Genomic DNA, 27,432 nt, shown 5'->3' with positions numbered 1-27,432 from the left:
AAGTTATTTTCAAAAGAGCAAATACAAATTGACAAAACAGTTGTCATTTAGGACTGGAATCCCACACAAAGGCTGAACCCAGAGAACCTTTCTGCATACCTGGCCCCCAGAACGCCCACGGCCATACTGCCTGCCCTCCTTAAAGCCTGCGTCCCAGTCTGTGCGAATGATCCGGTCATCCAGACGAGTTCCATTTATGTACCGCATGGCATTTTCTGCATCTGCTCTTGAATAGTATCTTAATTATAATTATTAAGGAATTAGCATTTCTCCAGATATTTTTGTAAACAGAGAAAGCAACATCTAAATGAAGCTGAGTTAAGAAAAAGTACAAAAACTAATCCAACCAGATGGAGTTCAAAGACAATCATTTGGCTTGCACAGGCCTATTTGAGGTTGGTCCAGAAGCAGTCAAAAATGACACTTATCCATGGCTACACCGATGATTTTTTGGATAATCCTGTTAAGTATCTGGTTCCACTGTCTCCATATTTTGGTTTGCAAAATATAAAATATGTTCAGTGCAGGTTTTAACCACGAACTGTTATCCAAGAAAACAATAGCATCTTTGGGTTCCCTGAAATATGAAGCTGTATATTCAAGAACCTTAAAAAGAGGTCATGGTACATATGAATTGCCATTGCATTTCATTGTAAGGAAACACTCAAAATATCACTCACATTAGTAGTTTCAAACCAGATCTACTAAATCTATCTTTGGGGTGCTATTAAAAAAAAAAAAAAAATCTCTGTAAGTAATTATGATTATTAGCTGGGTTTAGGAAATACTGATCTGGACTTTTTCCCCTTGTCTTTAATTACACAGGGAAACACTGAAATTCCAGTGTCAGCATCTACACAATGCCTAGCACACTGTGGGCATTCAATAATTTTTTGTTGAATGAAATGAATGCTAAAGGGCAAACTGAGGAAAAAAACACTAACAATGAACGGTAGCCTTTCTTTCAGGTATTTGCCGTCATGATTGTTGATCTCTGACCTTCAAGGCAGATGCAAAAACACTCCAGTTCTTACAGACTGGTTATTATCTAGTATTTTCTTTGCCTTTTCTGTCCCCTGTGAACTATTTTACACTATTGCCACCAGAGGCAAAAGTAAAACCTGGGCACTCGTCCCTCGTATCTGAAGGAAGAGTGGAAGAAGCTTGCAGAATCCAGAAATCAGATACCGAAATCAAAAGTGGGGAATAGGTTCAAAAGTGGGGCTTCTGGGACTTCCCTGGTGGCGCAGTGGTTAAGAATCCGCCTGCCAATGCAGGGGACACGGGTTCAATCCCTAGTCCAAGAAGATCCCACATGCTGCAGAGCAACTAAGCCCATGCGCCACAACTACTGAGCCTGCACCCTAGAGCCCGCGAGCCACAACTACTGAATCCCATGCACCAAGAGCCCGTGCTCCACAACAAGAGAAGCCACTATGTGGGAAAAAGACCTGTTAATAGAAAGGCATTTAATCCCAGGCAAATAAAAATAAAATGATAGGGATCTGAACTGTCTGGAGGAACTAGGGCATTGTCTTTAACATTAACAAGCCAAATAAAATCCCTTTTCATTCTAGCATTTGAGAAACCCACATGTCCCAAAGGCAAGGCAGCAACTTAAGAACTTCTGCCTGGGGACATCCCTGATGGTCCAGTGCTTAAGACTCTGCACTCCGAGCACAGGGGGCCCGGGTTAGATCCCTGGTCAGGGAACTAGAGCGGCAACAAAGATCACGTGCTGCAACTAAGACCCGGCGCAGCCAAATTAATTAATTAATTAATTAATTAATTTTAAAAAAAAGTAGTTCTGCCTAGATCCACATAGTCAGTCTTTTTTCCCCTAATTATAATCAGAAACCCAGGGATCACCAGAAACTGAAGGAAATTTTACGGCATAAATGCAACCAAAAGAAACAATTCAGGGCACAGAAAAGAAAATTCAAAAGACACGGTAGATCAGGTCTGGAAAACTTCTCAAACAAAATGACCGAAAAATATTAGTTAAAAAACAAAACATCAGGGCTTCCCTGGTGGCGCAGTGGTTGAGAATCTGCCTGCCAATGCAGGGGACACGGGTTCGAGCCCTGGTCTGGGAAGATCCCACATGCCGCGGAGCAACTAAGCCCGTGTGCCACAATTACTGAGCCTGCGCGTCTGGAGCCTGTGCTCCGCAACAAGAGAGGCCGCGATAGTGAGAGGCCCGCGCACTGCGATGAAGAGTGGCCCCCACTCGCCGCAACTAGAGAGAGCCCTCGCACAGAAACGAAGACCCAACACAGCCATAAAATAAATAAATAAATATTTAAAAAACAAAACAAAACATCAAAGGATAAATCCAGAAGGTCCAATATTTGGAGAGTTTCCAGGGAGAGAATAAATGCTCACAAGTAAATATAGCTTTGGTTTTGACCTATAAAATCAAGCTATATACATCTACATAATGAAATACTATATAGTTGTTTTAAAAAGAGGTAGACCTACATATGCTAACATGAAGCAATTTCTAAGATAGGTGAAAAAAAAAAATGGGTGCATGCAGTACGCTACCACACATCCATATGATTACTTCTGGAAAGACCCACGAGATTCATAACTGATTGTCTCTGGACTTAGAATGGTATAGGGCTTTTATTTTCACTACGCTCTTTGGACTTTTTGAAACACCATAAGCATATACATTTTCAAATATTATTTTTCTTAACTATGAAAAAAGAATGGATTTCAGAAAGAATGTTAATGTTACTAGCTTTCCCAGTGTAAGAGTACAGGCACATTGGACAGAAGGAAGGAGAGGCAGAGGTAAGTGTAGGGATGCTAATCAACGAATATCCGGATCACTCATCTTGTAAAACAGGGTACCAGCCACTCTCGGCCCCACCTCTGGCCAATAGCTACATCAAACACACAGGAAGGATACTCCACAAAGCAGAACCCACATGCTGTTTTCTTCATTTTATCCAGGCCCATGATGATTTTCTTTATGTCACCACTTTTGCTGAAGAGTTCATAGATTTGTTCTTCAGTTGTATAAAAGGAAAGATTTCCAACATACAATGTACAGCTTTTCTTCAGTAATTTTTCCTGTTCTTCATTGTCACCCTAGAATTTCCAAGAGCAAAGTGAAAAAAGAAAGGCATAAAACAATGTGAAGTGTATGCTCCAAGTTATATTTTTTAAAAGTATGAATATACATGGATACCACACACAAGAAACAGGTAATATGTCTGCCTCTAGGGAGAATCAAGGGACTGACTGCAAGTCAGATCTCCATGTATGGAAGTCTCATTTAATTCTCAGAGCTGAATGAAGTAGGTCCTAATTTATTATCCTCATCCTACCTGAGGGAAGACAGTTAAGTAGCTTGTCCAGGGTCACACATCTAATCAGTAATTGTAGCTGGAATCCAAACCTAGTCTTATCCCCAATCCCATACTTCCTTAAAAGTTCACAGGACAAGAGTCATTTTAACGATACATTAAAAATAGGTTTTTCAGGACTCTGGAATGAGACATTAAATAAAGTAGATTCACTTTATTACTGCTGTTACTGATTTGTTAACATAATGGTCAAGAAGCATTTTCCTTTTTCCTTCTTCTTTTCTCACATATGTAAGTCATGTCCCACCAAACAGCCTACAGTTTAGGACAACTGGTATAAGTACTTATTTAAGGTATGATAATAATGTGGATCCCATTCAGGAAACACTGTAGAAATTCTACAAGACAGTATCTTACTACTATCTAAATGAAGCTATAGGCTTTAGACTGCAGAGATAAACAACAGCAAAAGTTGAATCCTTTCACTGTTTTAATCTTGCAGGATGCTTGAAATTCATGATGGTTATGATGTGGAACTTTCTATAGTAATGAGACCTGTAAAAGTGATATAATGAAAAATCATGCCTGGGATACAGTAACCATTTAAAAACAGTAGACTGAGTGAAAATCTAAGATCTTTCTCAATTTGACCTCAAATTTCCATTTCCCTACCCTACTAATGCATTTTAAACATTCTCCACACCTACCTTCTTCTGTATGTGACCCCTCCCTTCCCCGTCACAGGGAATTTTCTGAATCCTCACAGCCCCTCCCTTTCCACTCATCATTTCTGCCTAGATTATGATTACTTACCTCCATTGTAAATCTGTACATTTACAGTCTTTCCATTTACAATCCCATAATCCCTAGAGGATTATGAAGTCTTAGGGTGTGGAAACTGTCTTCCCTCTCTAAGGTTTAGCAGAAGGCTTCAGCAACAGCACTCAATACAAATTTACTAAACAACCACTAGTTAATGAGTGTCACCTCCACCCCATCCCCGCCTTTGCTAATACTGAAGAACCCACCTTTAATATCTGCAGCCTCCCCCTTTCCCACAGAATCTGCTATGACTTAGGCCAAACGAAAATTTCCCTCTTCTGAAACCCAGCAGTTCTCCGATCTTGACATCCAGACCCTTAACATGCTGGTCCCCCTCCACACTCCAAGGGCTCCCTAAAGGTAGAGGCAGGGCTCAACCGTGTCTGCCACTCACCACGTACAACTTGTGGAGGGCCGTTTAACTAGCCCAAGGAAAGGACGCGAAACGCCAAAGCGCAGTTTGGCTGATGTAACTGAAAATTTTTAAATAATTAAAAGCCCCGGTATCTGGGTCAGGATGGCGCCTCCACATGCTCCACGTGTCAAAAAGACACCGCTTCCCCTCATCACAAAGTCACCTTCCCGCGGCACCGTTCGGTAAAACGTGAGACGCCACTACTACTGCCGCCCGTCTGCACTGCCCCGGGGATCAGGGAGCGGCTGCTAGGGAATGTGAGAGCGAGCCTCAAATTCCCTGCCTACGAGAGAAGAGGATTCAGTGATATCCAAATGCCCCTTCAGCATCCATTCCTCAGCAGGCACCGAGGCTTCCCTTCGCGTTTCGGGATACCAGGGAATGGGAGACGACACAATGAGACAAGAGCAAACCAATTCTCAGCCTTCTGGCCCGGGGCCTCCCCTTCTCGCTGCCCCGCTTGCCTCACCCGGAAGTGCTGGTCCCGGTACTGGCTCAGCTCGACGTAGGAGTCGCTGCGCAGCGCCTTCAGGAGGCCACCCGACATAGTGCACAGATTTCGGCCGACGACACCGCCACTGCGAGAATAACGAAGCCGCCCCGGCGGAAGCGGAACCGGAAACGCTCGGAGGCTGCTGCGGAAACTCGAAATCCCGTGCTCCAATCCCAGCGCGGCAGTGTCGTCACCCGGCGGCGCCGGCGCAGACGTGGTCCGTAGTCAGGCGTCGCCGATCAGAAGCGAGAGCAGCGTGCTCGGGGTTCCGGGACGCTCCGAGGATGGTTCTACGACGGCTGCTGGCCGCCCTGTTGCACAGCCCACAGCTGGTGGAGCGTCTCTCTGAGTCGCGGCCCATCCGGCGTGCGGCGCAGCTCACCGCCTTTGCACTGCTGCAGGCCCAGCTACACGGGCAGGACGCGGCCCGGCGCCTGCGAGCCCTCGCGGCAGGGGCCGCGGGCTCTCTGGGCCGCCGCGGTGCCCGCTTCAGAGACACCTTCATTCAGGAGCTACGCCGCAGCCTCCGGGAACGCCCGCGGCCACCACCAGGTAGCCAGAAGGGCCCGGGAGCAAACCCCTAAACCCAGGCCAGGCCGAGTCGAGGTCGCCTGCTTTCCCTTCTGGGCTCGACACCGGCCTCGGCGCTAAGAAGTCATCCCGGACACTGCTCACGGCTTGGAATCCTGACTCAGATGGTCCGCCTACAGAGGTCCCGCTCATCAGAGAGCCCAGGCCAAACCGACACCCCTGGTGAAGGAAGACCTGTGATCGGACGGGACACGGCGTATGAGGAAAGCCCCCGAAGCCTGACAGAAATAAAGATAGGCTGGGCCCTGCTACACCGCGCGGGCAGAGAGCCATGGACCAAAGTACAACCGGAAAGAGGGTCTGCCCTCTGAAATGGGACTAAAACTAGTGATGGATGCTGCACTGATATAGCAGGACACTACTTCCAGGGGAGATCCTGGATGAAAAGACAATCCTGCAGTTGCCAAAATCCTCTGATTAAATGTGTGAGCTGAGTAATGGGTATTGTTACCGGACAAGGTTCTTTTGCCCCATGCGTAGCAAGCCAAACGCTGAGATGCAGAGGTTTGCAGCAAAGAGAGGGTTAACTCTCAAGGCAGCCAAGGGAGGAGGAGAACTAGTCTCAGATCTGTCTTCCCCAAGGCAAGGGGCTTCGGGTATTTTGGGGATAAAGAATAAAGAAGGAGGGCGGCCTGAGCCGTGGGGAGCGTGGGGAAAGGTGATTGGAGAAAGGTGTGGTAATTGTAGTTCTGCACAGGTGTAACTAAGCCACATGCATCTACAGCTTGAAAAATGGAGGCTCTTAGCACCATCTGCCTCTGCCGGTGGAGTTTTCCGCCCTGTGATGTCAAAAGGTCAGGAGCATGCCCAGAGCTTGAACTAGACACAGCCAACTGCAAATTCCTGGAAAACAGCTCCATCAAACATCTTATTGTTTAGGCTGTGTGCTGCTTGGAGGCCTTGTGAGTCTTAAAATGACCTTGATTAGCGAAGGCAGGTGAAATGGACTGACTCATTACCCATGGTTTCAGTGTGTGCGCCATACTTCTCTGGCAAGGTGGATTAGGATTCCTGGGGACTTGTAGGCCCATCGTAATACTAGTTAGCACATATTGAGTACTTACTCTGTACTGGGCACTTGCTAATTGCACTCTGTGTGGGTTATCTCACTCCTTACGACAACTTTCATATGAGGAAGTGTAAGGCTACTTCTTAAGTTGCCCAAGGCCTTACAGAGTGGAATGTGAATACAGGTGTTTGACTCCAGGGCCCAAGTCCCTAATCACATTTACCCTGCAGCATTTACCCTGACCTTCAATGCCTACCTTCCCTGCCACCAACCACCATCATCACTGGGCGTTAGGACAACTGCCTACCATGGAACAAGCTACCTGGATTCCTTGTTCCTATTTTAGAGGGTCTGGGATACACTCTAAAGACTATGCTCCAGCTAACAGACCCATGATTCGGAAATCCATTGTATGCATTGATTGTCTCTAATCAGGCTACACAATTCATCATGCAATCTAGAAAGCTCGAAGCCCAAGAAGCTTTTAGGCTGGTGACCAGTTTATACTCTGGCATTCTGATAGTCACAGAGGGAGCTGGATAGGGTGGAGAAGCAAAAGCAGCCTATCCTCCACTTTCCTAATGGTCATAGTTCTGATTTGGCATTCCATCCTCCAGTCTTCCCATCAGAGGGGCTTCTATTTAATCCTCTCTGAGGCCAGCGTCCCACTCTCCTAATGACAGAGTTCTAATTTGGCATCCTACCCTCCTGTCCTCCCTCTCCCAGACCAGAGGCAACTCACTGGACTCTCCTTTGACCTTGGCAGTGAGGAGCCAGAGGAGCTTGTTCATTCTACTGCCTTGTTTGCCTCATTGGTTTCAATCCCACTCCTTGGTCTCTGAATCTGAACATCAGAGCAGCAGAATGTTAGTAGTCCCCAGCCCAATCCCTTACCCTCAACATAAACAAGCACACTCACAGTTGGGTCTTTTTCTAGACTAGCAGAGAAAGAAAGAAGCAGTGCAGGAAGCAATGAAGCTTCTAGACAAGCTGGCCATTTAGTAAGAAAGGAAAGAAAGCAAGAAATGAAGGCAGTTTATTTTTTGTGGCAGAAGTGTGCAGGAACTAAGTAAGTTCCCTCTGTTTTTGTAAAAGGAGTCTGAGAGCAGAGAGAGAGAACTGGGTCCTTTCTGCTCCAGCTAGAGGAGATTTGGATGCCTCCCCGCTTCGTTGGAGAAGCCTCCAGTGTTCGTAGTCAGTGGCTTGTCAGCCCACCAGGTACCCTATTACTAAAGAAACAGACCAAATTCTTCCCACCACCCCCAGTGGCAACAATCTCCCAACATACCTTTCAGGCTCTTGTGAGCTTTGTCAGAAAGTGAAGCAGGGAAGTAACTCACTCCACTATCCTGCAGGACAATTCCAAATCACCCCTTGGTGCCACACAAATCTAGACACCAACAGACAAATTTGTTAGCGCTCAGACCACTACGGTCTACACAGACCGCTACACCAACAGCTCCTGCAGGGAATTCTGGGGGTGTGAACCCAAATGGGGAAGGGAAGAGAAGTCCCAAGAAGCCCAGAGGAATTTGGGACCTTCGAATCTGGGGTGTCTCAAGGTGGCACTTGGTTTTATCTGTTGGGCAGAGAAGCCATCTTTGGCTGCAGAGTAAATAAGTGCTGTCGGGTGCCAGAGATGACGCTAAGCGCTACAGGTAGGAAGACCAATCTGAAGTTCGTAACAAACCAACCAAAAGAACAATGAACTATCATGAACAGGTACTATAGAGTTTTAAAGAGGGAAATATCCAGGAGTGTGCTACAGCCAGCTCAGGAGAGAGATCCTTGGCATCTCCTCCCAGGTTGAGTAACATCATTTTAGTAGTTTGAAACCAGCCATGGTGAGAGTATTTACACCACACACATCGGCAAGCACTACAAATGGGGGCTAGTTTGCCCTTAGAGAACGGGTTGCTAAACATTTACTAGCATGGCACTGACTTTCCTCTCCCTCGGGGTTGGAGTCCTGAGGAACGTGTGGCACTAGGACCCTAGCAACCGCCGCAGAGCAGCTTGCCTGTGGTGGTTGGAGCTTTAAGATGACCCAAGGCTTTAGCCAGCAGAAGGCGGGACTAGAAAAGCGCTCAGGTTAGGTCGGTTGTATAGGTTTGGCCTCCTGCTCTGTGCTCCTCCAGCATACTGCTCTCAGTGGCCTGGGTGCCTCTTGTTCTCATGAGATGGCAGGGCCGCGAGGAGGGAGAACGAGGACAAGCTTAGTGCCACAGCTCCTCGTGTTCCCAGCGGACCAGGCGGGGGGGCCCCTGTGCTGTGAGGAGCAACACGCCCCGGTGCGATGGCTTCCACCAGGGCAGCGGGTGTGGGTTTGGCCCGGGGCCTGCTCTCGATCCTGTGAAGGGGCTTCAGACAGAAGCTTTGAGCTTGGAGAGTGACCAGACCACATTTAAGGTTTTGTGCTCAAGTGCCACCAAATACTGACTGAGCCTTCTATCTCCATTCCCACTGGGGCCAACTGAGAAGGGAGAACATCTGGGCTCCTTGATCCCTCAAGGGTGAGATGCAGAAGCGTTCCATCACCTCTCTCAGGGACAGGAGTAAGAGAGTGGGTGGGGAGAAAAGTTCCAGAACTACTTTTTTTGGTAATAACCAAGCGCTGAGACGGTAGGCCCTGAAGTACCGTTAAATACAGCACACCCACTTCTGTGCTTACAGAGCTTTGGGAGAGACATGCCTGTCTGGCCAGGGAACATGTGCTGCAGACCCAGGAATGACACAGTGTTAGCTGGCAGACACCTCAGAGACCTTCTGATCCCTTGTACAGATTGGAAAACTGAGGCTGGGTGAGGGGAAGGGGCTTTCTTAAGATTACGTAGCCAGTGTGTAGCAGACCAGGGACGAGAACTAACTCCTCTGAATATGAGCTACCTGCTCTTTCTACATCACTACACTGCCTCCTTCCAGGTATCTAGGAAGCCAAAGGGTTGTCATGACAGCAAGAGGTAAGGCATCCTGGAAGGTTTGGGGGGAGTCATTCAGGAACGTCATTAGGAGATTGTTGTCTCCTTTCACAGTCAGGTGCTATTTATATATTTAAAACATCACAGTGGCTGGAAGGAATAGGCCAGGAACAGGCATTTTGTGTCATTGATTACACCAGGTTCTTTGGGGACCTTGGCATCAGGACTGTGACTGGTCAGATCTTTGGTTTTTGAGGGAAGATGGGTGTCAGTTTACCCAGAAGGTGGAGCAGTCAAAGGCTGTGTACAGGAGAGGTGGGGATTCTGGAAGGGAAAGGGAAGGAAGAGAGTCAGGTCTCTGTCCCAGCCCAGCTCTCTACCTAGAAGGTGGAGCAGCGCCTTCACCTATGGCTGAGTCTTGGGCAGGGGCTTTTCTGTCATATTGTCAGGCTTCTCCCCCAGCTCCAGGATGTGAAGGCTGAGATGGTACCTCCACGCCCCACTCAGCAGGGAGGACAGGGCCGGTGGGTCCTCCAGAGTCAAGTGGGGAAAGATGAGTGTCTCATTCTTGAGGGGGAAGCTGCACTTCTTCATGGCAGACCTGGTGGTGCCAGGGGTCACCACAAAAAGGCGGCAGAGCCACGGCCCACCAGCCACGTGGCAGGCTGGTTGTCTGGTGAGGTTGCTGAGGGCTTGGCACAGGAGCTGGTCCTCAGCCCCGCCCATGTCCACCACCTCCACGGGCGAGCCCAGGCCCGGGAGGTGCAGGAGGTGCCGTGGGGGCATGTAGGTGTGGGTGAAGAGGAGTGTGTAGTGGGTGGGTACACGCGGGAGCGCAGGAGCGCGAACCACCTGCTCCAAGTGCCCCAGGCCAGGCACCAGGCCTCCCTGGTGCAGGCAGCCGAAGAAGAGGGCACCCAGGGCATTGCAAAGGACCAGGGTGCCCTTGCGGGGTGCCAGTTGGGTCTGTAGACTACAAAGCAGGACGAGGGGGACCAGGAGGGGGATTAGGAACCGAGCCTCCTGGTGGCTAAAGACAGACAGCAGGGCCAGGGGCATGAAGTAGAGGAGCAGGAGGTGAGACCTGGGGCTGGACTGCAGGCTCCGGGCAGCCAGTGCCCTTGGGAAGCCCATCTGTATGAAGGCCTGGAGGCAGGCTCGCAGCTGTTGCCACGCAGCCTGCAGGGCGTGGGCGTGCAGCACCCCAAAGAGCAGGAAGCCATTGACTGCCAGGTGAGTGAGCCGCACGTGTGTGCCATGCCTCGCCAGGTTTGCGGGATCCAGGTTGTAGTACAAGAAGTTGGCAGGTGTAAGGACAAGGGTACTGGGTCTAGATGGACTGGAGAAGTAGCAGCTGTCCACAGCCACAAACCCCACTGCTGTGAGGGTCGCCCCTGGGAGCAGCACCAGGGCTTCCTTGGTGAGCGACTTGAGGCTGGGGTTTGTGGCTCCATAAGTACCCCAGAGGAAGAGGGGGACCAGAGCAAAGGCCAGAAAGGTGGGCCGGTTGAAGAAGCCAGCAGCCATGACACCCCCAAGAAGCCAACTGTGCCACAGCGGGCCTGGGGCAGGCTTCTTGGGCGTGCAGCTCCCAGTCACACGGGGGGATACCAGTACCAACAGCCACACAAAGAGCAGCCCCTCAATGGCGTTGGAGAAGGTCCTTGTGTAGAAGACCAATGTGACGTAGGAGCCAGACAGCAGGACCAGGGCGTTCCAGCGCTCCGCCCCCCAGCGTGGGGCTACGTGGTACACGGCCAAGTCCAGGGCAAAGGAGAGGGAAGTGAGGAGGAGGCGGGGCCCGACCAGCAGCGCATAGCCACTCACCGGGCCAGGCCATGGCCCCCACTCTTCCCAGAGCCTGAGCAGCCAGAAGGCAGAGCCAGAGGTCAGCAGTGGGAAGACCACTGTACGGCAGGGGCTGCTGGGGTGAAACTCCCAGGGCCGCGCGGCCTTTATGCCCAGGACGTCCTCTGCAGAGAGAGAAGGAGAGGTGAGCCAGGTCCCAGCACAGAGGATACGACGGACAAAATCCTAGGATGGCCCCCAAGATTTTCCAGCCCCCTGGTGTACATGCCGGACATAACCCCTGGGACTGTGAAGACGACAGAGTTCACTCCTGTGATTAGGTTACGTCACAGGGGTCAGCTGACCCTAAGACACGGAGATCACCCAGATGCATGTGACAAAAATCACATGAGCCCTTTAAATCAGAGAGTTTTCTCCAGCTGGTGGCAGAAGAGGACATCAGAGGTGAGAAGGATTTGCTGGCTTAAAGGTGGAAGGGGCAGTTGGCAAGGAATGTGGGTGGCCTCTGGGAGCTGAGAGCAGCCCTTGGCTTACAGCAAGCAAGGAAATGGGACTTTAGTTCCATAGCCTCAATGAACTAAATTTGTTCAACAGCAAGAATCGTCTTGGAAGCAGATTTTCTCCCAGAGCTTCCAGACGAGAACTCAGCCCAGCCCATACCTTATGATACCCTGAGCAGAGAGCCCAGGCTGGACTTCTGATTTACAGAACTGTGAGCTGCCAGTTTTAAGCTGCTAGGTCTGTGATGGTTTGTTACGCAGCCCACACCTGGGAAGTGAGGTAACAGTGTGTCCTGGATGTATGAGGAGGGGCAGGGGGAGGCCCCATTCCTCTCCTTGAGTTCTAAAGTCTCCAAAGTCAGAGTCAAAAACACATCTCCGTGATTATGACTGTTACCCAGGACAGCCAGTGTGAGAATGGGGGAAGGGAGTGAGCAACTGTGGTTATGGTCAAAAGCGACTGGTTTTGTCTATGATTCTTAATGTTTAAAATTAAGAATATACTCATGTAATTAAAATTACTTGCTGCCTGGGACTAGTCTTTGACTGTGTGCCCCACTGTCCCAGAGCTCTGAGGGGTGGGGGTGAGGAAAATGAACTCTTAATTTCTGCATCTTAGCTCCAAGCTCTACAATATCTAACACTTGATAACACTGCTGGTTGTCTAAGGCTCTTTGCTTCTCCTCCTTATTCTTCCGGCCTTTTGGCAGTTTTTTTCTCTCTATGTCAGACGGTGAAAGGGAAACAGAAAACCTCGGATCAGATCAATCTGGCTGCTTTTTACTGGCTCAGGTTAAAAAAAAACGGGGGGGGGGGGTGGAAAAAAAACTGGACCTTTCAACTTTAAAAACAAATGCACCTGTTGAGCCCTGTGGCAGAGATAGCTGATAACTCCCCAGTCAATATCCATTCCTTCCTTCATCCTTAGTCTCTTTAGCCGGGCATTTGGTCAGATGTAAACACTATATTTTTTAGCTTCCATTTGCAGGTACGTGTGGTCACGTGATACATTCTGACCAATGGGATGGAATGGGCAAAAAGTATGTGACTTTCAAAATATGCCCTTAAAGAAAGTAGGCCTATCTCTTGGCTTCCTCTCTTGGTGTCAGACCTGATGCCTGGAGCACAAGCAGCCATCTTGAACCATGAGGAGGAAGCCTTGTGACCACAGCATCTGAAAGGCCTCAAGGTTTCCAGCAACCATCTTCATGATGTGTCCTATACCACCTAGAAGTTAAGTTCTAACAAGTGAGCATTCTAGGTCTGGGTTCCCTCAGCCATCATATGAACCTACAGAAGAAAAGTTTCATTATTATTTTATGTCACAGCCCTGTGTAAGTTTCCCCAGTCACTGGGGAAGCCCAACTCTAAAATCCTTCCACTGAGAAGCCCAAAATAGCTTTTGTTCTGAATGACCTGTACTGTTGTTCTAAGCAGGAAGATGTCAGAGAGGCTGGCATTTCATCGGTGTCATTTAGAAGGTCAATGTCACCACTCAGGAAGGAGAGGCGAAGTCCCCACTCCCAAATTCTTATGCCAGAGAGGCTTGTGGATTTACTGCTCATCTGCACAGACATTTTTCTCCCTCCGCACTAAATAGCCAATCAGCTCCTTGACCAGACTCTGCTGCAGCTTATCGTAACCACACATGCGGAGCTTTACCTGCCATGACCTCAGGAGACTGGAAGAACTCATCTGGGTGCACGTAGCCTGTCTGCGGAAGGAGACACCACACCAGGCGGAGCAGGCTGAGGCTGCCCCACAGCACCCTGGCTGCCATCTTCATATCAAATTGCTGCCAGGACACAGGGCCAAGAGCCTGGGATGACTTCAGCTGTTACAGATGCTATTCTGGTTCCACAGACCTGCATCTGAGGAGGATAACATTTGTTAGTTATTATAATGTAAATTATATGTTCAATTGTCTGAACAAACTCAATATGGGTCTACACACAATAAAAATGTTAATAATAATAGCTGCTATTTACTAAGTACCTGCTAAATGCCAGGAACTTTACATGCATATCTCAATTAATCCTTTCCACAGTCTGGGACAGTGGGTCGTATTATCTCCATTTTACAGATGGGGAAACTGAGGCCTCTGTTGAGTAACCTGGTTACTTGCTAACCATATTTCCTAAGTGTCTATATATGGCATTTGCTAAATATTTTTCCTAATATGACATTTTGCTAAGTGTCTAAATGTGACATTTGCAAGTAGGATTAGGGTACCTTCCAAATCTGGGCCTCACAGCCCCATCCTATTCACCAGCTCCTATTCACAAGCAAGCATGGCAGCCTGGCTCTTACACTTCTGAAAACTTAGGAACCTCAATGGATTCCATCCATTTCTTTGCAAAAACGAACTACATTCGACCCCATGGTCTTCAGTCACTCCCTCCAACTTTCACACATCCTGGATCCTACCTTTTGGAAGGTGACAGAAACACTGCTGTGGTTTGAATGTTTGTGCCCACCCCCTCCCCAAATTTATATGTGGAAATTCTAATTCTGAAATTCTAATGGTATTGGGAGGTGGGGCCTTTGGGAGCTGCTTAGGTCATGAGGGTGGAGCCCTCATGAATGGGATTAGCGTTCTTGTAAAAGAGACACCACCCGTTTATAAAAGAGCTCCCTCACCTCTTCCACCATGTGAGGACACAGCGAGTTGCTGGCTATGAACCAGGAAGAAGGCCTTCATTATGCCGGCACCCTGATCTCAGACTTCCGGCCTCCAGAACTGTGAGAAATAAAGTTATGTTGTTTAAAAGCCACCCAGTCTGTGGTATCTTGTTAAAGCAGCCCAAACAGTCTCCTTTTGATGGAGGTTCTCACTCCCTTGACTCAAAGATCAGTGGGAATCTGAGTCCACGGCATGATGGACCTTTTTATCAACACCAGTATATTATCACGGGTGCACAGAAAAACAAGTCTGACAACGTGTTTGTTACTCCTCCAGAAATACATATGGTTCCCTGACTTCCTGACTTTGATATTTTAAAGCTTGACCATAAACAGCTATTGTTCTCAGGTGTGACATCAAGTCATAACAGAGGAGACAAGACAAAGTGAAGCAGCAGAACAGGAATCTGGCAGATGTTGACAAGGAGCTTCCTGATACTAAAACCTCATAGAGCTTAAAAGATAAGTTTTGCAGCCTCTGCTCAAACTTTGCAACTGAATCGTGCAGCCTATTTTTCCAGAGCCAGTGAATATCCTGACTTTTAGAGTTTTCAGATAGAAGATGAGGCCAAACTTAGCACTGGGAAGCAAAGGTTGAATCAGAATTTTTTTTTTCATTAATAGCCAATATGATACTGCAGGACAGGGCACGGGTGTGGGGTGGAGATAGGGGTAGGGGCAAAGCACGATACGCATCATACAGGACAAACTTTGCGGTCCTGTAGGCCTGGTTCAGATCCCAACTCTGCCATTAGTAGCTGTGTTACCTTGGACAAGCTGCCTATATCCCTAAACCTCAGATTCCTTATCAGGAAAGTCAGATAATAATATCAAGCTCACAGGGTTGAGGGAGATTTAAGAGCTGATGCGTGGAGGGCACTTAGTATACAGAGTTTGCATGTATAAGGGACCAAAGCTAAAAGCTATTACTACTTTTCGTTGAGGCACAAGTAATAATCCATGCTGCTCCAGACACCTAGGTGTTAGCTTGCAACCTCCTTGGGAGCTTCTGAAACTGGCCCCATAGGTGAAGGGCAGGGAGAGACTGAAGAAAGAGGCAAACCACTGCAGATTGGTAGGTGGCAGGTTTAAGAAGCAAGAGAACCTACTTACCAAGCTTGTCTTGGGCGGCCGCAAGATGAACAGATCTCCACACCCGCCTGCCAGAATCTTGAAGTTTATACAGAGGACTGAACTGGGCTCCATCATGTACAACGTCCAGATGGTCTCAGCACCACATGACTATCTCAAAGCTGTGTCCTTGGGCAGCTTCTAGCGTGAGGAAGACAAGCAGAGCACACATTCCAAGGATGGGGAGGGGGTGAGGGGCCTCCAGTTGCCGGGGTCCAGCTCGTGGGTCACATCCTCTCTACGACCTCCTCCAACACTAGAAGATCCTCAAAACCAGCACTTCTACTGACTACAATAATAAATGGGATTTGGTATAATCCAATTGTCAAGATACGTTTATGCATATGTTTGAAGCTTTTCTCAAGTATAGAACTTTTTTTTCAAGTATGGAACTTTTACTACATGATTAGATTAAAACACCAAATCCATTACACTGATAGGGAACACAGAAACCCAGCCTGCCCTGCCCTGGTGTGCATAGTTACATAGCAAGCCTGGGTCCTGAGTCTGTACTGTTTTCCTTCTGCAGCAACAGAGGAAATTCATCCTGTTTAGCGCCCACCATCTCTTCCCCCTTTCCAGTTAATAGTAGTCAGAATTCCCACTCAGAACTGTACTCCTCACCCCCATCACCTATTTTCAGCTATGTGGCTTGGGATTTGATCCCATCCCCAACCCAGGTATAGACCCTGAATTGTTTAAGCCAAATAACATTTCCCATCCTACTGGCCACACTAATTGGTTCAGGGTTGGGTGCATGACATGCTGGTCTGATCAGAGGAACTAAGAAAAGTACCGATAAAGGTGAGTCTTGGCCCTTCTCTTCTCTGCCAGGCTTGGTGGGGTGAGGCTGCAGGGGTGAGAGGGACATCATTCCTTTGCTGGTATTAATAGTCTCTCTCACCTTTGTAAGTATTCCTCTGTGTTGTGGTGAAAAATGTGTCCTCTGCACCTTCCTGGGGCTGATGAGCAGGTCTTACAGAAGTACTCCACTCTTAACATTCCAATCTCATATTCCCTGGCTTTGTCTGTATAAATTGGGAAAATCATGCAGTCTTTTGGTGACTAGCACACCTCCTCCTGCTTTACGCTTCACCTTTAGGGACATGCTGGGACTTGAGTCTAATTGTAGGTCTAGAAGCAAAGGGAGTGGTGGGAGTGGGTCCTGAGGAGAAACAGCAGACAGAAACTGTCTTGCAAAGCAGCTGCTTTGGGGAGGACATTACAGTTTCCAATGCAGGGTTAATCCCCTCAGATGCCAGTGGAAAGTCTGCTTCTACTGCTTGAAAACTCTCACCAGAATTGAGGGACTCAGTGTCCCCGTCACTCTCAGGGTCTTCCCATCTGTCCTCATTCCAACTTTCAGCATCCCATCTCTTCACAATAAGTGCCCTCACTTTAACAGTAGATACCATTGAGACTGGGAATTCAATTTGCATTGTAATTCAGCCACTCACAGAGTGAGATATGGGGTTTGTTTTTCAGCCAGCTTTTGGGTCATTTTATGAGGATCTTGAGCTGGGAATTTAAAGCCTTGAGCTTATCCTTCTCTTTTCCCACTTTGTCCAGCACAGTTAGGAACCACCAGCCAATCTCATTGTACTATTTAGTTTGACTAAAATGTCTGAAGGTCACCCAGGAAATTTCCCTGGTGGTCCAGTGGTTAGGACTCGCCGCGTTCACTGCTGAGGGCCTAGGTTCAATCCCTGGTCGGGGAACTAAGATCCCACAAATCTCATGGCATCGCCAAAAAAAAAAAAAAGTTCAAAGGTCATCCAAACCCTTGCCTGGAGTATCCAATGGTGATATTTTTCATATCTCTTATATCATCACTCCATGGACTACCAGTACCCTCTTTACCACTTGAAATAGAGTCATTTGTGCCTTTAAATCTAATCAGACTACAGAAACAGTTCCAGCAAATCCAGGACCTATTCAGAAAACACATCCTTAAGATTCTCTTCCTCTAGAACCACCTCCAGTACCAAAATCTGTCAGTCAGAGAAAGAGAATCAGTAGGAGACCTATAGTAAGAAGATTTATTGCAAGGAATTGGCTTATGCATTTGTGGGGCTGGCTAGGTAAGTCCGAAATCTGCAGGGTAGGCCATTAGGAAGGGCAGGCTGCAATTTTTGGGCAGGAGATGAAGCTGCAGTCCACAGTGGAAGTTTCTTCTTATTCAGGAAAGCCTTGGCTCTGCTCTGAAGGCCTTTCAACTGATTGCAACAGGTCCATACAGATTATTATTAGAATAATCCCCCTTACCTAAAATCAACTGATTATGGACTTTCAGGCATCTATAAAATACCTTCACAGCAACACTTAGATTAGTGTTTGACTGAATAACTGGGAACTCTAGCCTAGACAAACTGACACAAAAAACTGACCATCACACCCTAAATAATTCAGTGTTTGTAACTTTTTGAATTTTAGATCAATGAGATAATTCTTTATGTAACTCACTGATGATTTGCTTTTCCCCCCCAATGTTCTGATAATGGTATTCACCATATTGTTCTCTGTAGCTGCAATTCCTTTCATTGCTATATGGTATTCCCTTGGGTGAATATACTGAAGCTTATTTACTTACCCTTCTACTGTTGTTTATCAGCTAGGTTACCTCCAGGGGGTTACAAGATTTTTCTTTTTTATTCGTAATAATGCTGCTATAAACATTTCTATTCAAGAGTTCTCTGAAGTACATACCTAGAAATGGAATTCCTGAGTCATAGGGTATGCATAGTTTTTTATTTTATTTTTTAAAAAATTTCTCAGTTTTAATTTCTAATATGGTAAATAGCAATAGCTACAGCTCACATAAACAAAAGCTCTTTGGGGTCCTCAATAAATTTTTAATGGGATCTTGATAATAAAATTTTTAATATCAGCTGGGTGAGGGAATAAATCCCCATTAAAAAAGAGAAAGTCAAATCCCATTATCAAGAGAATAAGAAGGATGTATTTAAAATTAAAATGAAGAAATCAATGTTGTAGTTAAAGGAAGAAAGAATTCAGAAAGAAACAAAGATATTTTCAGTAAGATTAAGAAAGAAGGTGTTTTAGGCAAAAGACCCATATGGGTATGCACACTTTTAACCTCAAATAAGGCCAACTGTTTTCCAAAGGTTGCTACCAGCTAGCAGATAGTGTAGTGCCCCTGTTTCATATGCTCATTTATACTTGGTATTGTCTGACGTTTTGATTTTGTGAATCTCATAGGTATTAACATGCATTTCCTTGATTACTAATATGGTTAAACACTTTTTCTTTTTCTTTTTTGGCTGTGCCTTGAGGCATGCGGGATCTTAGTTCCCTGACCAGGGATCGAACCTGTGCCCCCTGCAGTGGAAGCACAGAGTCCTAACCACTGGACTGCCCGGGAATTCCCGAACACCTTTTCAAAAATTTGTGAAATGTTTCTTCTGTGGAATTCCTTTTGAACCATTGGCTGTCTATCTTTTTCTTACTACGTACAGGAATTCTTTATATAGCCTTTATATTTATTGCATGACAAATATCCTTTTCTAGTTTGTGGCTTGTATTCTTAACTCATTTCTATTCCTAATATTGGTTACTTGTGCCTTCTTTTTGTTTCTTGATCATTGTCGCCAGAATTTTGTCAATTTTATGAATATTTTTAAAAAATCAACTTCTGGCTTTGTTCATCTTCTTTTTAAAATTTTTTCTTATCTATAGTTTTTTTTCTTCCTTTTACTTTTTTGGGTGTTATTTTGATATGGACACTTAGCTCATTAATTTTGAGACTTTAACTTTTGAGCTTATTAATTTTTGAGCTTTTCTAATGAGAAATATTTAAGGTTATATATTTCTCTAAATACTATATTAACTGCATCCCACAGGTTTTGTTATGTAATATTTTCATCAGCTTTTGTTTCTAAATATTTTCTAATTCCATTGTAATTTCTTCCTTGACTAATGCTTCATGGCTGAAGCAGTTGATTTTTTGATTAAGACTTTATTTTTTGGACTTCCCTGGTGGTGCAGTGGTTAAGAATCCACCTGCCAATGCAGGGGATATGGGTTCGATCCCTGGTCCGGGAAGATCCCACATGCTGCAGAGCAACTAAGTCCGTGTTCCACAACTACTGAGCCCGCGTGCTGCGACTACTAGAGCCCGTGCTCCACAATAAGAGAAGCCATTGCAATGAGAAGCCTGTGCACCACAATGAAGAGTAGCCCTGGCTCGCCGCAACTAGAGAAAGCCTGCGCACAGCGAAGAAGACTCAACACAGCCATAAATAAATAAATAAAAAAGACTTTTTTTTTTTTATAGCAGTTTTAGGTCCACTGCAAAATTGAGAAGAAGGTATAGAGGTTTCCCACATACACTCAACCCCTACACATGCATAGCCTCTCCCATTATCAATATCCCCCACCAGAGTGGTACAGTTGCTACAACTGATGAACCTACATCTACACATCATTGTCACCCAAAGTCTACCATTTCCATTACTGTTTACTCTTGGTGTTGTACATTCTACGGGTTTGGACAAATGTTTTAATGACATGTATCCACCATTATAGTATTATACAGAGTATTTTCACTGCCCTAAAAAACTTCTGTGCTCTGCCTATTCATGCCCTCACCCCCAGCATTTAATTTTTAATGGTCCAGTTTTGTAGGTATTCCACGGATGCTTGAAAATACCATATGTTGGATAGTTATTGGACATAGAGTTCTATATATGTTCATTAGATCATGCTTGTTAATTGTGTTCCTCAAATCTTTTATGTCCTTTATGATTTTCTACTGCTTATTCACAAAAAATCACAGAAATGTGTGTTGAAATAGCTCATGAGATAGTGGTCTTGACTAATTTTCCATGTAATTTTGTCATTTCAGCTCATTTTTGAAGGTATATCATTATTTTTTTTAATTGTTATACCGTATTGGAAAATTGAATATTTTATCATTATACAGTTATCTCTAATAAGTTTTTTCCCTTAAAATATTTCGTCTCCTATAGCTATGACCTTTCTTTTATTTAGTATTTACCTAGTACATCATTTTTCACCCTTTTACTTTCAAACTTTCTGTACATTTATACTTTCATATGTCTCTTGTAAAGAACAAATAGCTGGATTTTGTTTGCCCAGTCTGACAATGTTTGTCTTTAAAACGCAGCTTTATTTCAAAATATTTAAATTTAGTGCAATTATTGATATATTTATTTCTTCCATCTTATACTGTGTTTTCTTTTTTCATGCCTTTCTGTCTTTTGTTTCTCTCTCCTTTCTTGCCTTCTTTTGGATTGGTTTTTATTTTCTAAATTCCTTTTTCTCTAACACTTTGGAAGTTATACTCGATTTCTATTATGTTATAAAATGTAGTACATTATTTAATGTTTTAATATTTAATATAGTATGTGCTATGGTTTTACTATGATGATTCTGAGTGTGCATTTTTCTTTAATCATAGTTGGAATTTCTTTGGCTCCTTGACTCTGTGGATTAGGGTCCTTTGTCATCTATAGAAAGCAATCCTCCATTATATTTTCAAATATTGCCTCTTCCCTCATCTTTACTCTCTCTCTAGAATTATGACTGAATGTATGATACATCTTCTTGGTCTATCTTCCATGTCTTTTAAACTTCTATTTTATATTTTCCATCTCTCTGCCTCTCTGGGCTATAGTTCAAGTAAGTTCCTCTGTTCTATCTTCCATGTCCCTAATCATCATTTCAGCTATATCTAATCAGCTGTTAAACCTATCTATTGAATTTTAAATTTCGATTTTTCATTTCTAGGAGTTGTTTGATTTTTTTCTACATCTGCTTCCTCTTTTGTCATATTTTCAAGGCTCTCTTTTATTTACTTACTATATTATGTTAAGGGTACTTATTTGATATGCTAGATCTGATGATTCCAACATCTAAAGTTTTTCTGGGGTCCAAATTATCAGGGAAACTGCCTTTCTTGGATCCTGATGCTAATCGAATTGGGGTAGGGCAATCTCCCCTGAGAATCTGTATCCATGAGCCTACCCTCATATAGGTTTTCAGCCTGAATTCACATGATTAGGCACTACCTCCCCCAAAAGAAAAGAATCCCTGGAGCCAATAATGTGATTAAAAATGATCCCACACTTACAATGTTCATACAATTTTATATATATATATATATATATATATATATATTAGGTTGGCACAAGAAATAGCCATGTTCTATACTACCCAAAGCAATCCACAGATTTAATGTGATCCCTATCAAAATACCTATGACATTTTTCACAGAACCAGAAGAAATAATCCCAAAATTTATATGGAAGCACAAAAGACCCAGAATTGCCACAGCAATCCTGAGGAGAAAGAACAAAACTGGAGGCATAACCCTCCAAGACTTCAGACAATACTACAAAGTTGCAATAGTGAACACAGCATGGTATCGGCACAAAAACAGACATATAGATCAATGGAACAGAATACAGCCCAGAAGTAAACCCAACACCTGTGGTCAATTAACCATCAAAAAAGGAGGCAAGAATATACAATGGAGAAAAGACAGTCTCTTCAGCAAGTGGTGTTGGGAAAGTTGGGACAGCCTCATGTAAGTCAATGAAGTTAGAACAAACCCTCACACCATATACAAAAATAAACTCAAACTGGCTTAAAGACTTGGGACTTCCCTGGTGGTCCAGTGGTAAAGAATCTGCCTTCCAGTGCAGGGGAGTTGGGGCTGTGGGCTGCCTCCTTTGAGGCACACAGACATCCAGAGGAGAGGGCTTACCCTAACAACATCAGGTTCTGTTAGCAAGGAGGAAGTGAGACAAAGGATCAGCTGTGTAGCTGCATCATGTGTGTGGCTGCCATGACGCCAGGCTCTGATTGATAGTTTTCCTCCTTCTTCTCTGACCATTTCTTCTTAGGCGCCTCTTCCTCTGTCCACTCCTGAAATGTCAGTGCTCCCTTCTCATCGTCCACACTCTTTGGGTCATCTTATTTATTCTCATGGTTTCAATTTCTTTTTAACGACATCATAAATTGTTTCTTTTCTGAGCTTCAGATTTACTGATAATAATAATGAATACAAACAATAATAGAATTGCCATTTTTAGATACCTATTGCATCCCAGGCACAGTACATTATCTCATTTTACTCTCATCCCTATCTTATAGATGAAAGAATAGGTTTAGAGAGATCAAGTTTTTTGCTCAAGGTAACTGAACGAGTAGGCTAATGAATGTAGGAGTTGGACCCTGTCTGTTTGACTCCAGAACCCTGATCTACTTCCTGTTGGGCTTCTGCACCTCCCTCTAACATGGGGCAGCTGAAAAGAACGCATCGTTTCCCCATGACCCAGCCCTACCCCCATGTTCCCTGCAGCAGTGAGGGAACTAGTTTATCCAGTTATTCAGTCCAGAGACCCAGGGGTCATCTGCCATCTTCACGCCTTTTTTTTTTTTTTTTTTAAATTTAATTAATTTTTTTTTTTTTGCCTTCATTAGGTCTTCGTTGCTGCACGCGGGCTTTCTCTAGTTGCAGCGAGCGGGGGCTACTCTTCATTGCGGTGTGTGGGCTTCTCATTGCAGTGGCTTCTCTTGTTGCGGAGCACAGGCTCTAGGCGTGCGGGCTACAGTAGTTGTGGTGCACGGGCGTAGTTGCTCCGCAGCATGTGGGATCTTCCCGGACCAGGGCTCCAACCCGTGTCCCCTGAATTGGCAGGTGGATTCTTAACCACTGCGCCACCAGGGAAGCCCCATCTTCATGCCTTTTATGTGACACTAACTTTGCTTGCTAATCATCCTTTGAGTCCAGCACTTGTTCTTCATCCTTCACTGTCACTACCTAAGTCCAGCTCCGCTGTGACTGGGGTACATGTTGCCTGAGATTCCTCAGCCCTAGGGGTGGCTGTGCAGGGACTTTAGATGGCTGGAGCCCCTGGGTTGGTTGCTTCTAGCTGCAAGCAGCCCCCTCCTTTATTACCCCAGTGTGTCAAACAAAAGGAATCATTTTCTGTGTGTGCATAATGAGAAAAATATCCAGAAGCAAGATCTAGAGTACATGGCACTCACCTTTCTGCTTTCCCTCCCCCACCTGCACCCACCCTCCTAACTGCAGCCAGAGAGAGAGTGCATTTCTCTCCTGTATAAAACCTCGGGGTGGGGGGGTCAGCCCCTCACCACCCTCAGGACCAAGTCCACATTCCTGACTGTGACTTCCACGGCTCTCCAAGGCCCCCAGCATCCTCTCCAGCCTCCACTCTCACCCCTTTTTGTACAGAGCTTGATGCTCCAGAAACATTACGTTTTCCTGTAGTCTCCTCCTCTATTCTTTGCTCACATTGCTTCCTTTTGGGATATGTTTATAATATGGAGGTTAAGACAAGCTTTGGCATCGAGTAGACCGGGTTTCAAATTCTTGCTCTGTCATGGTGAAAGAGCACTTAATCTCTCAACTCCAATGTATAATTTAACTGTAGAATGAGTATAACCTACCTCAGGGCTGTTGTGAACATGGATTAAACAAACTGCCTGGAACCCCAAGAAGCTCTCCTTGACCCCATTTCGGCAGCACCCTGTGCCAGGCCTTGCACTGCGCTGTGCACTGACCGCGGGTACCATCTGATTGCTTCTCTGTACTGTCTGAGGACCCCCAGTTCTGGGAGCCATTCGTACCCATCTCAGCGCCTTGAGCCCACCTGCATGGGACCACTGCGGGGCTAGGGTCAAGGATAGAGTCGGGGATCCCTGGAGGAGGTGGCAACATAGCAGGGCATTGAACTTAACAAGTGTGGGAGTTCTTCAGAGGGAGACCCCCCGCTGCTCATCCAGCGTCTGGCTCCCCAGGCTGAGGCCACGCTGGAGGAGTGGTCCCGCTGGGCATTCATCTAGGGGGGAGCCAACAGCATGGGGCATGGCAACTACTCACCTAAACCCAATCAGTATGCAAGCCTGCTCATTTATGCCTATAAGCTCACTGAGCTGCCCAGCGGGGGTCCAAATCCTGCAAATCCCACATCCTCCGGTGTCTGCATAAAGGGATAGCGCCGAGGGCTGTGGAGATTCGACTGTGGAGCAGGGGAGGGGTTGCCGATAACCACAGACAGGGGCATCCGGCGCGCGCGCCTGTGCGGGGGGATGTCAGAGCTCAGGCAGCAGGGAGAGACCATCTCAGTGGCAGGGGTACAGAGAAGCAGAAACCACTACGCCGGGCGCGGGTTGGGGTGGGTGGGAAGGAAGGTGGGGAAGAGATCACATCAGTGGAGCGAGAGGACCGGAAGGTTGGGCAGAGACACTTGTCTTTCTCGCTGAGTCAGAGGGCCGGGGCTGGCTCTTGGTGGTCCACCTTTCTCTGCCGCCCACTGTGTGCGTAGCATCGTGTCCTGGAGACACAACTGTGAATGAGCATGGTCCAGAATGGCAGTCATAGCATGTGGCTCATTCCAAGGAACGTCTTTACCTTCAAACTTAAACTTCTTTCTGACAAAACTGCAGGGTCGTTGCTTTATGGGAAAGGGCGGCGGGCCCAAGGTTCAGTCCCTTCTCTGGATCCAGTCAGTATTCGGAGCAGGTTTTAAAGACTGCATGGGAGGAAGTGCTGGAGAAGGGGGCCCCTGCGCAGCAGCCAAAGGCGTCTTCTCTGGCTCAAAGCGCGCCAGGACCATGTCCCTCAAGGGCAAGGTCTTGTTCCAAACTCTGGGGTCCATCCCAGGGGCAGAGAGTGAGAGTGGCTTTCCTGAGTCCATTTTCTTGTTTGGTGTTGCATTTCATCCTCACCTCCACCCAGAGCCCGGCAGTAAACCCTGCAGGGCGCCCCATCGTGGAAGCATTGCAATGTCTGTCCCTGGTGCCTCCTTCTCTGGCTGCCCAAACGGACCCATGTTTATCCTTTGATTAACAGAGAATGCAACACACAGCATTAAACATACATAAGGGAGAGTGGAAGAGAGTAAGGTATCTCCATTAACTAGCATACATCATTTAACCATCCGTGACCTCGCGGTTCCCACCTGGAAAATGGGAACTCGGCTCTCTGGCAGGGAGTTTCTAGGTGTTAATAATTTCGACAGTGGTTCCCACTTTCCTGAGGTGAAGGCGTCTGGGGAGAAGGTACGGTGGGGGATGTCCTCCTTAAGGAAAACTGTCCTTGTCATATCGTGCATCCCACGCAAAGGCCCCGACAGCACCAACCAGAGCGCCACAGGGTCGCCTGGAGCAGCCTTGGTGACAGGACTTTGCCCCTTGTCTGTGCCCCCATGTGACTCCTGGTTAGGGAGGCCATCCTCTCACCCTTCCAGAGGACAGGCCTGGCCCAAAGGGCACCCCATGAGACCGGAAGTGGCGATTCTTCTCCGGTACATGCGGACCGGTGCTCACAGGTTTCGGGCTCAGCACTTTGCAGCGTCTTTTGGCTTCATCTTCACAGGGACCCTGGGAGGTAGCCTTATATTCCCATTTTATAGACGGGGAAAGTGAGGCTCAGTAAAGTTACGGAACCACCCAACAACACGGTAGTAGGAGAGGATTCAAGTCTAGGTCTCTGTCTGGGTCCAAAGCTAGCGATTGAAAGTGGAGGATACCCACAGCCTCCCTTCCCCTTCCCAAGAAAACTGCGAGCTTCCTGTCTCCCCTTGATTGGGGCCGGTCAGTGCTCAGAGCCGGCGGATCCCGGTTTGAGGAAAGTTGCCCCCGAAAATGTGGAGGCCAAAGGTCCCTTGCTTGCCTCCCGACTCTAGCTTCTGCTGGTCTCTGGGCAGCTAGCAAAGGTAAGAATGGAAACAATCGCCTTCCTCCCTGACCTTCCCTCCCTCCCCCTTGACCCCCATCAACTCTTCCCGAGCTGCTTGGGCGACTCACCGAGCGCTGCTCCGAGCTGCACCTGACCTGCTGGCGGCTTGCGGCCCCGCGAGAGCCCGCACAGGGGGTGGGTGCACCAAAGGGCTGGAGCCCGGAGGCGAGTCTCAGCGCGGCCGCCTCTCTGTCCGGTCCAGGGAATTAGGCAAGCCACGCAGTGCGCCAGGCGGGGCGGAGGTGTGGAGGAGAGGGCTGGAGACCAGCGCACCGGCGGGCGGGGCCGCCCAAGGCGTCCCTCGCGGTTCCAGCGAGGTCGGGGGGACGATGGAGGGTCCCCGGTGGCCCTTGGGCCGTGGCACGCCGGGCAGCGGCTGGTCTCTCCCCTACCCCGCTTCCAGCTCGTTCCCCTAGCAGCCCCCTCCTTGGCGAGCCACGCCTGGTGAGCCGCCTTTTTAGCACGCGGGGCAATTAAGCAGAACATTTCTAGGCCATACTTCTTTGTCATTCAAAAGAAGAATTTCTGAGTTCTCTGTGGGTGGGGCTTGCTACGGCTAAGATGACCTGCTCTGTTGGTGGAGCAGATCAGGGAGGACAGGCTCTGCGGGCCTGGTTTGGAAAGCCGCGCCGAAGACGCAGGGTCGGTTTCACCCGGACGCAGCTCCTTCTCTGCAGCGGCGGGCGCCGCTTCCCCCCCACCCCTCTGCATTCCACAAGTGGGGGACAGGTCACTAGCCCAGGGTTGCCCGGCAGCCGGGGCCGGAGAAGGTCACTGTGTGCCCGGGAGCCCAGGCTCCCTTCCCCGGCGCGAGGCCCGCCGAGCCCGCTGCTCCTGGTCCCTCCGTGGGGTGACCGACCCCCCCCCCCACTCGCGGGCTCCATGACGGAGCTCGGTGCGCCACTGGGGGGCTCGTAGCCTCCCGGGTCCCTCTGGGGTCCCTCTGGGTCCCCGGGGCTGTGGACGGATTGTGGTGGCCGGCGACTACTGCCCTC

General features: G+C 47.3%; 4 protein-coding genes across 11 annotated transcripts in view; 2 read left to right on the top strand and 2 right to left on the bottom strand.

The window, feature by feature from the left end:
- Positions 1–5,012, top strand: part of SENP5 (SUMO specific peptidase 5) — a 50,081-nt gene extending 45,069 nt beyond the window's left edge. For all 6 annotated transcript variants that reach the window (XM_082458624.1, XM_082458621.1, XM_082458617.1 and 3 more), the window contains one exon: positions 4,379–5,012. In XM_082458624.1, the coding sequence (XP_082314750.1) occupies positions 4,379–4,390 (12 nt within the window). In that variant the 3' untranslated portion in view covers positions 4,391–5,012. The remainder of the gene's footprint in view (positions 1–4,378) is intronic.
- The window catches only part of NCBP2 (nuclear cap binding protein subunit 2), a 32,617-nt gene extending 27,461 nt beyond the window's left edge, over positions 1–5,156 (bottom strand). For 2 of the 3 annotated variants that reach the window (XM_082458710.1, XM_082458709.1), the window contains exons 1-3: positions 5,024–5,156; positions 2,918–3,099; positions 100–238 (exon numbers count right to left, since the gene is read on the bottom strand). In XM_082458710.1, the coding sequence (XP_082314836.1) occupies positions 100–238; positions 2,918–3,099; positions 5,024–5,101 (399 nt within the window). In that variant the 5' untranslated portion in view covers positions 5,102–5,156. Of the gene's footprint in view, positions 1–99; positions 239–2,917; positions 3,100–5,018 lie in introns of all 3 variants that reach the window. The other variant, XM_082458711.1, reaches the window with a different exon arrangement.
- A 173-nt stretch (positions 5,157–5,329) lies between these two features.
- Positions 5,330–6,078, top strand: NCBP2AS2 (NCBP2 antisense 2 (head to head)). The gene has a single exon (XM_082458721.1). The coding sequence runs from the start codon at positions 5,332–5,334 to the stop codon at positions 5,629–5,631; it is 300 nt and encodes a 99-aa protein (XP_082314847.1). The 5' UTR covers positions 5,330–5,331; the 3' UTR covers positions 5,632–6,078.
- Positions 6,079–8,364: 2,286 nt separating this feature from the next.
- Positions 8,365–27,432, bottom strand: part of PIGZ (phosphatidylinositol glycan anchor biosynthesis class Z) — a 37,395-nt gene continuing 18,327 nt past the window's right edge. The window contains 4 exon segments of the mRNA XM_082458650.1: positions 8,365–11,538; positions 13,537–13,706; positions 13,708–14,614; positions 15,670–15,976. Of these exon segments, the coding sequence (XP_082314776.1) occupies positions 9,971–11,538; positions 13,537–13,706; positions 13,708–13,745 (1,776 nt within the window). The 5' untranslated portion in view covers positions 13,746–14,614; positions 15,670–15,976 and the 3' untranslated portion in view covers positions 8,365–9,970.

This window comes from Balaenoptera physalus (genome assembly GCF_965194825.1).
Source record: "Balaenoptera physalus genome assembly, chromosome: 4".
NCBI classification, from domain to species: Eukaryota; Metazoa; Chordata; class Mammalia; order Artiodactyla; family Balaenopteridae; genus Balaenoptera; species Balaenoptera physalus.
The sequence above is the reverse complement of the archived record's forward strand: the minus strand, read 5'-3'. Positions and strand labels throughout refer to the sequence as shown.

Excerpts from the sequence above, each read along its gene's own strand:
- NCBP2AS2 (XM_082458721.1), top strand. The coding sequence starts at position 5,332 with ATGGTTCTACGACGGCTGCTGGCCGCCCTGTTGCACAGCCCACAGCTG.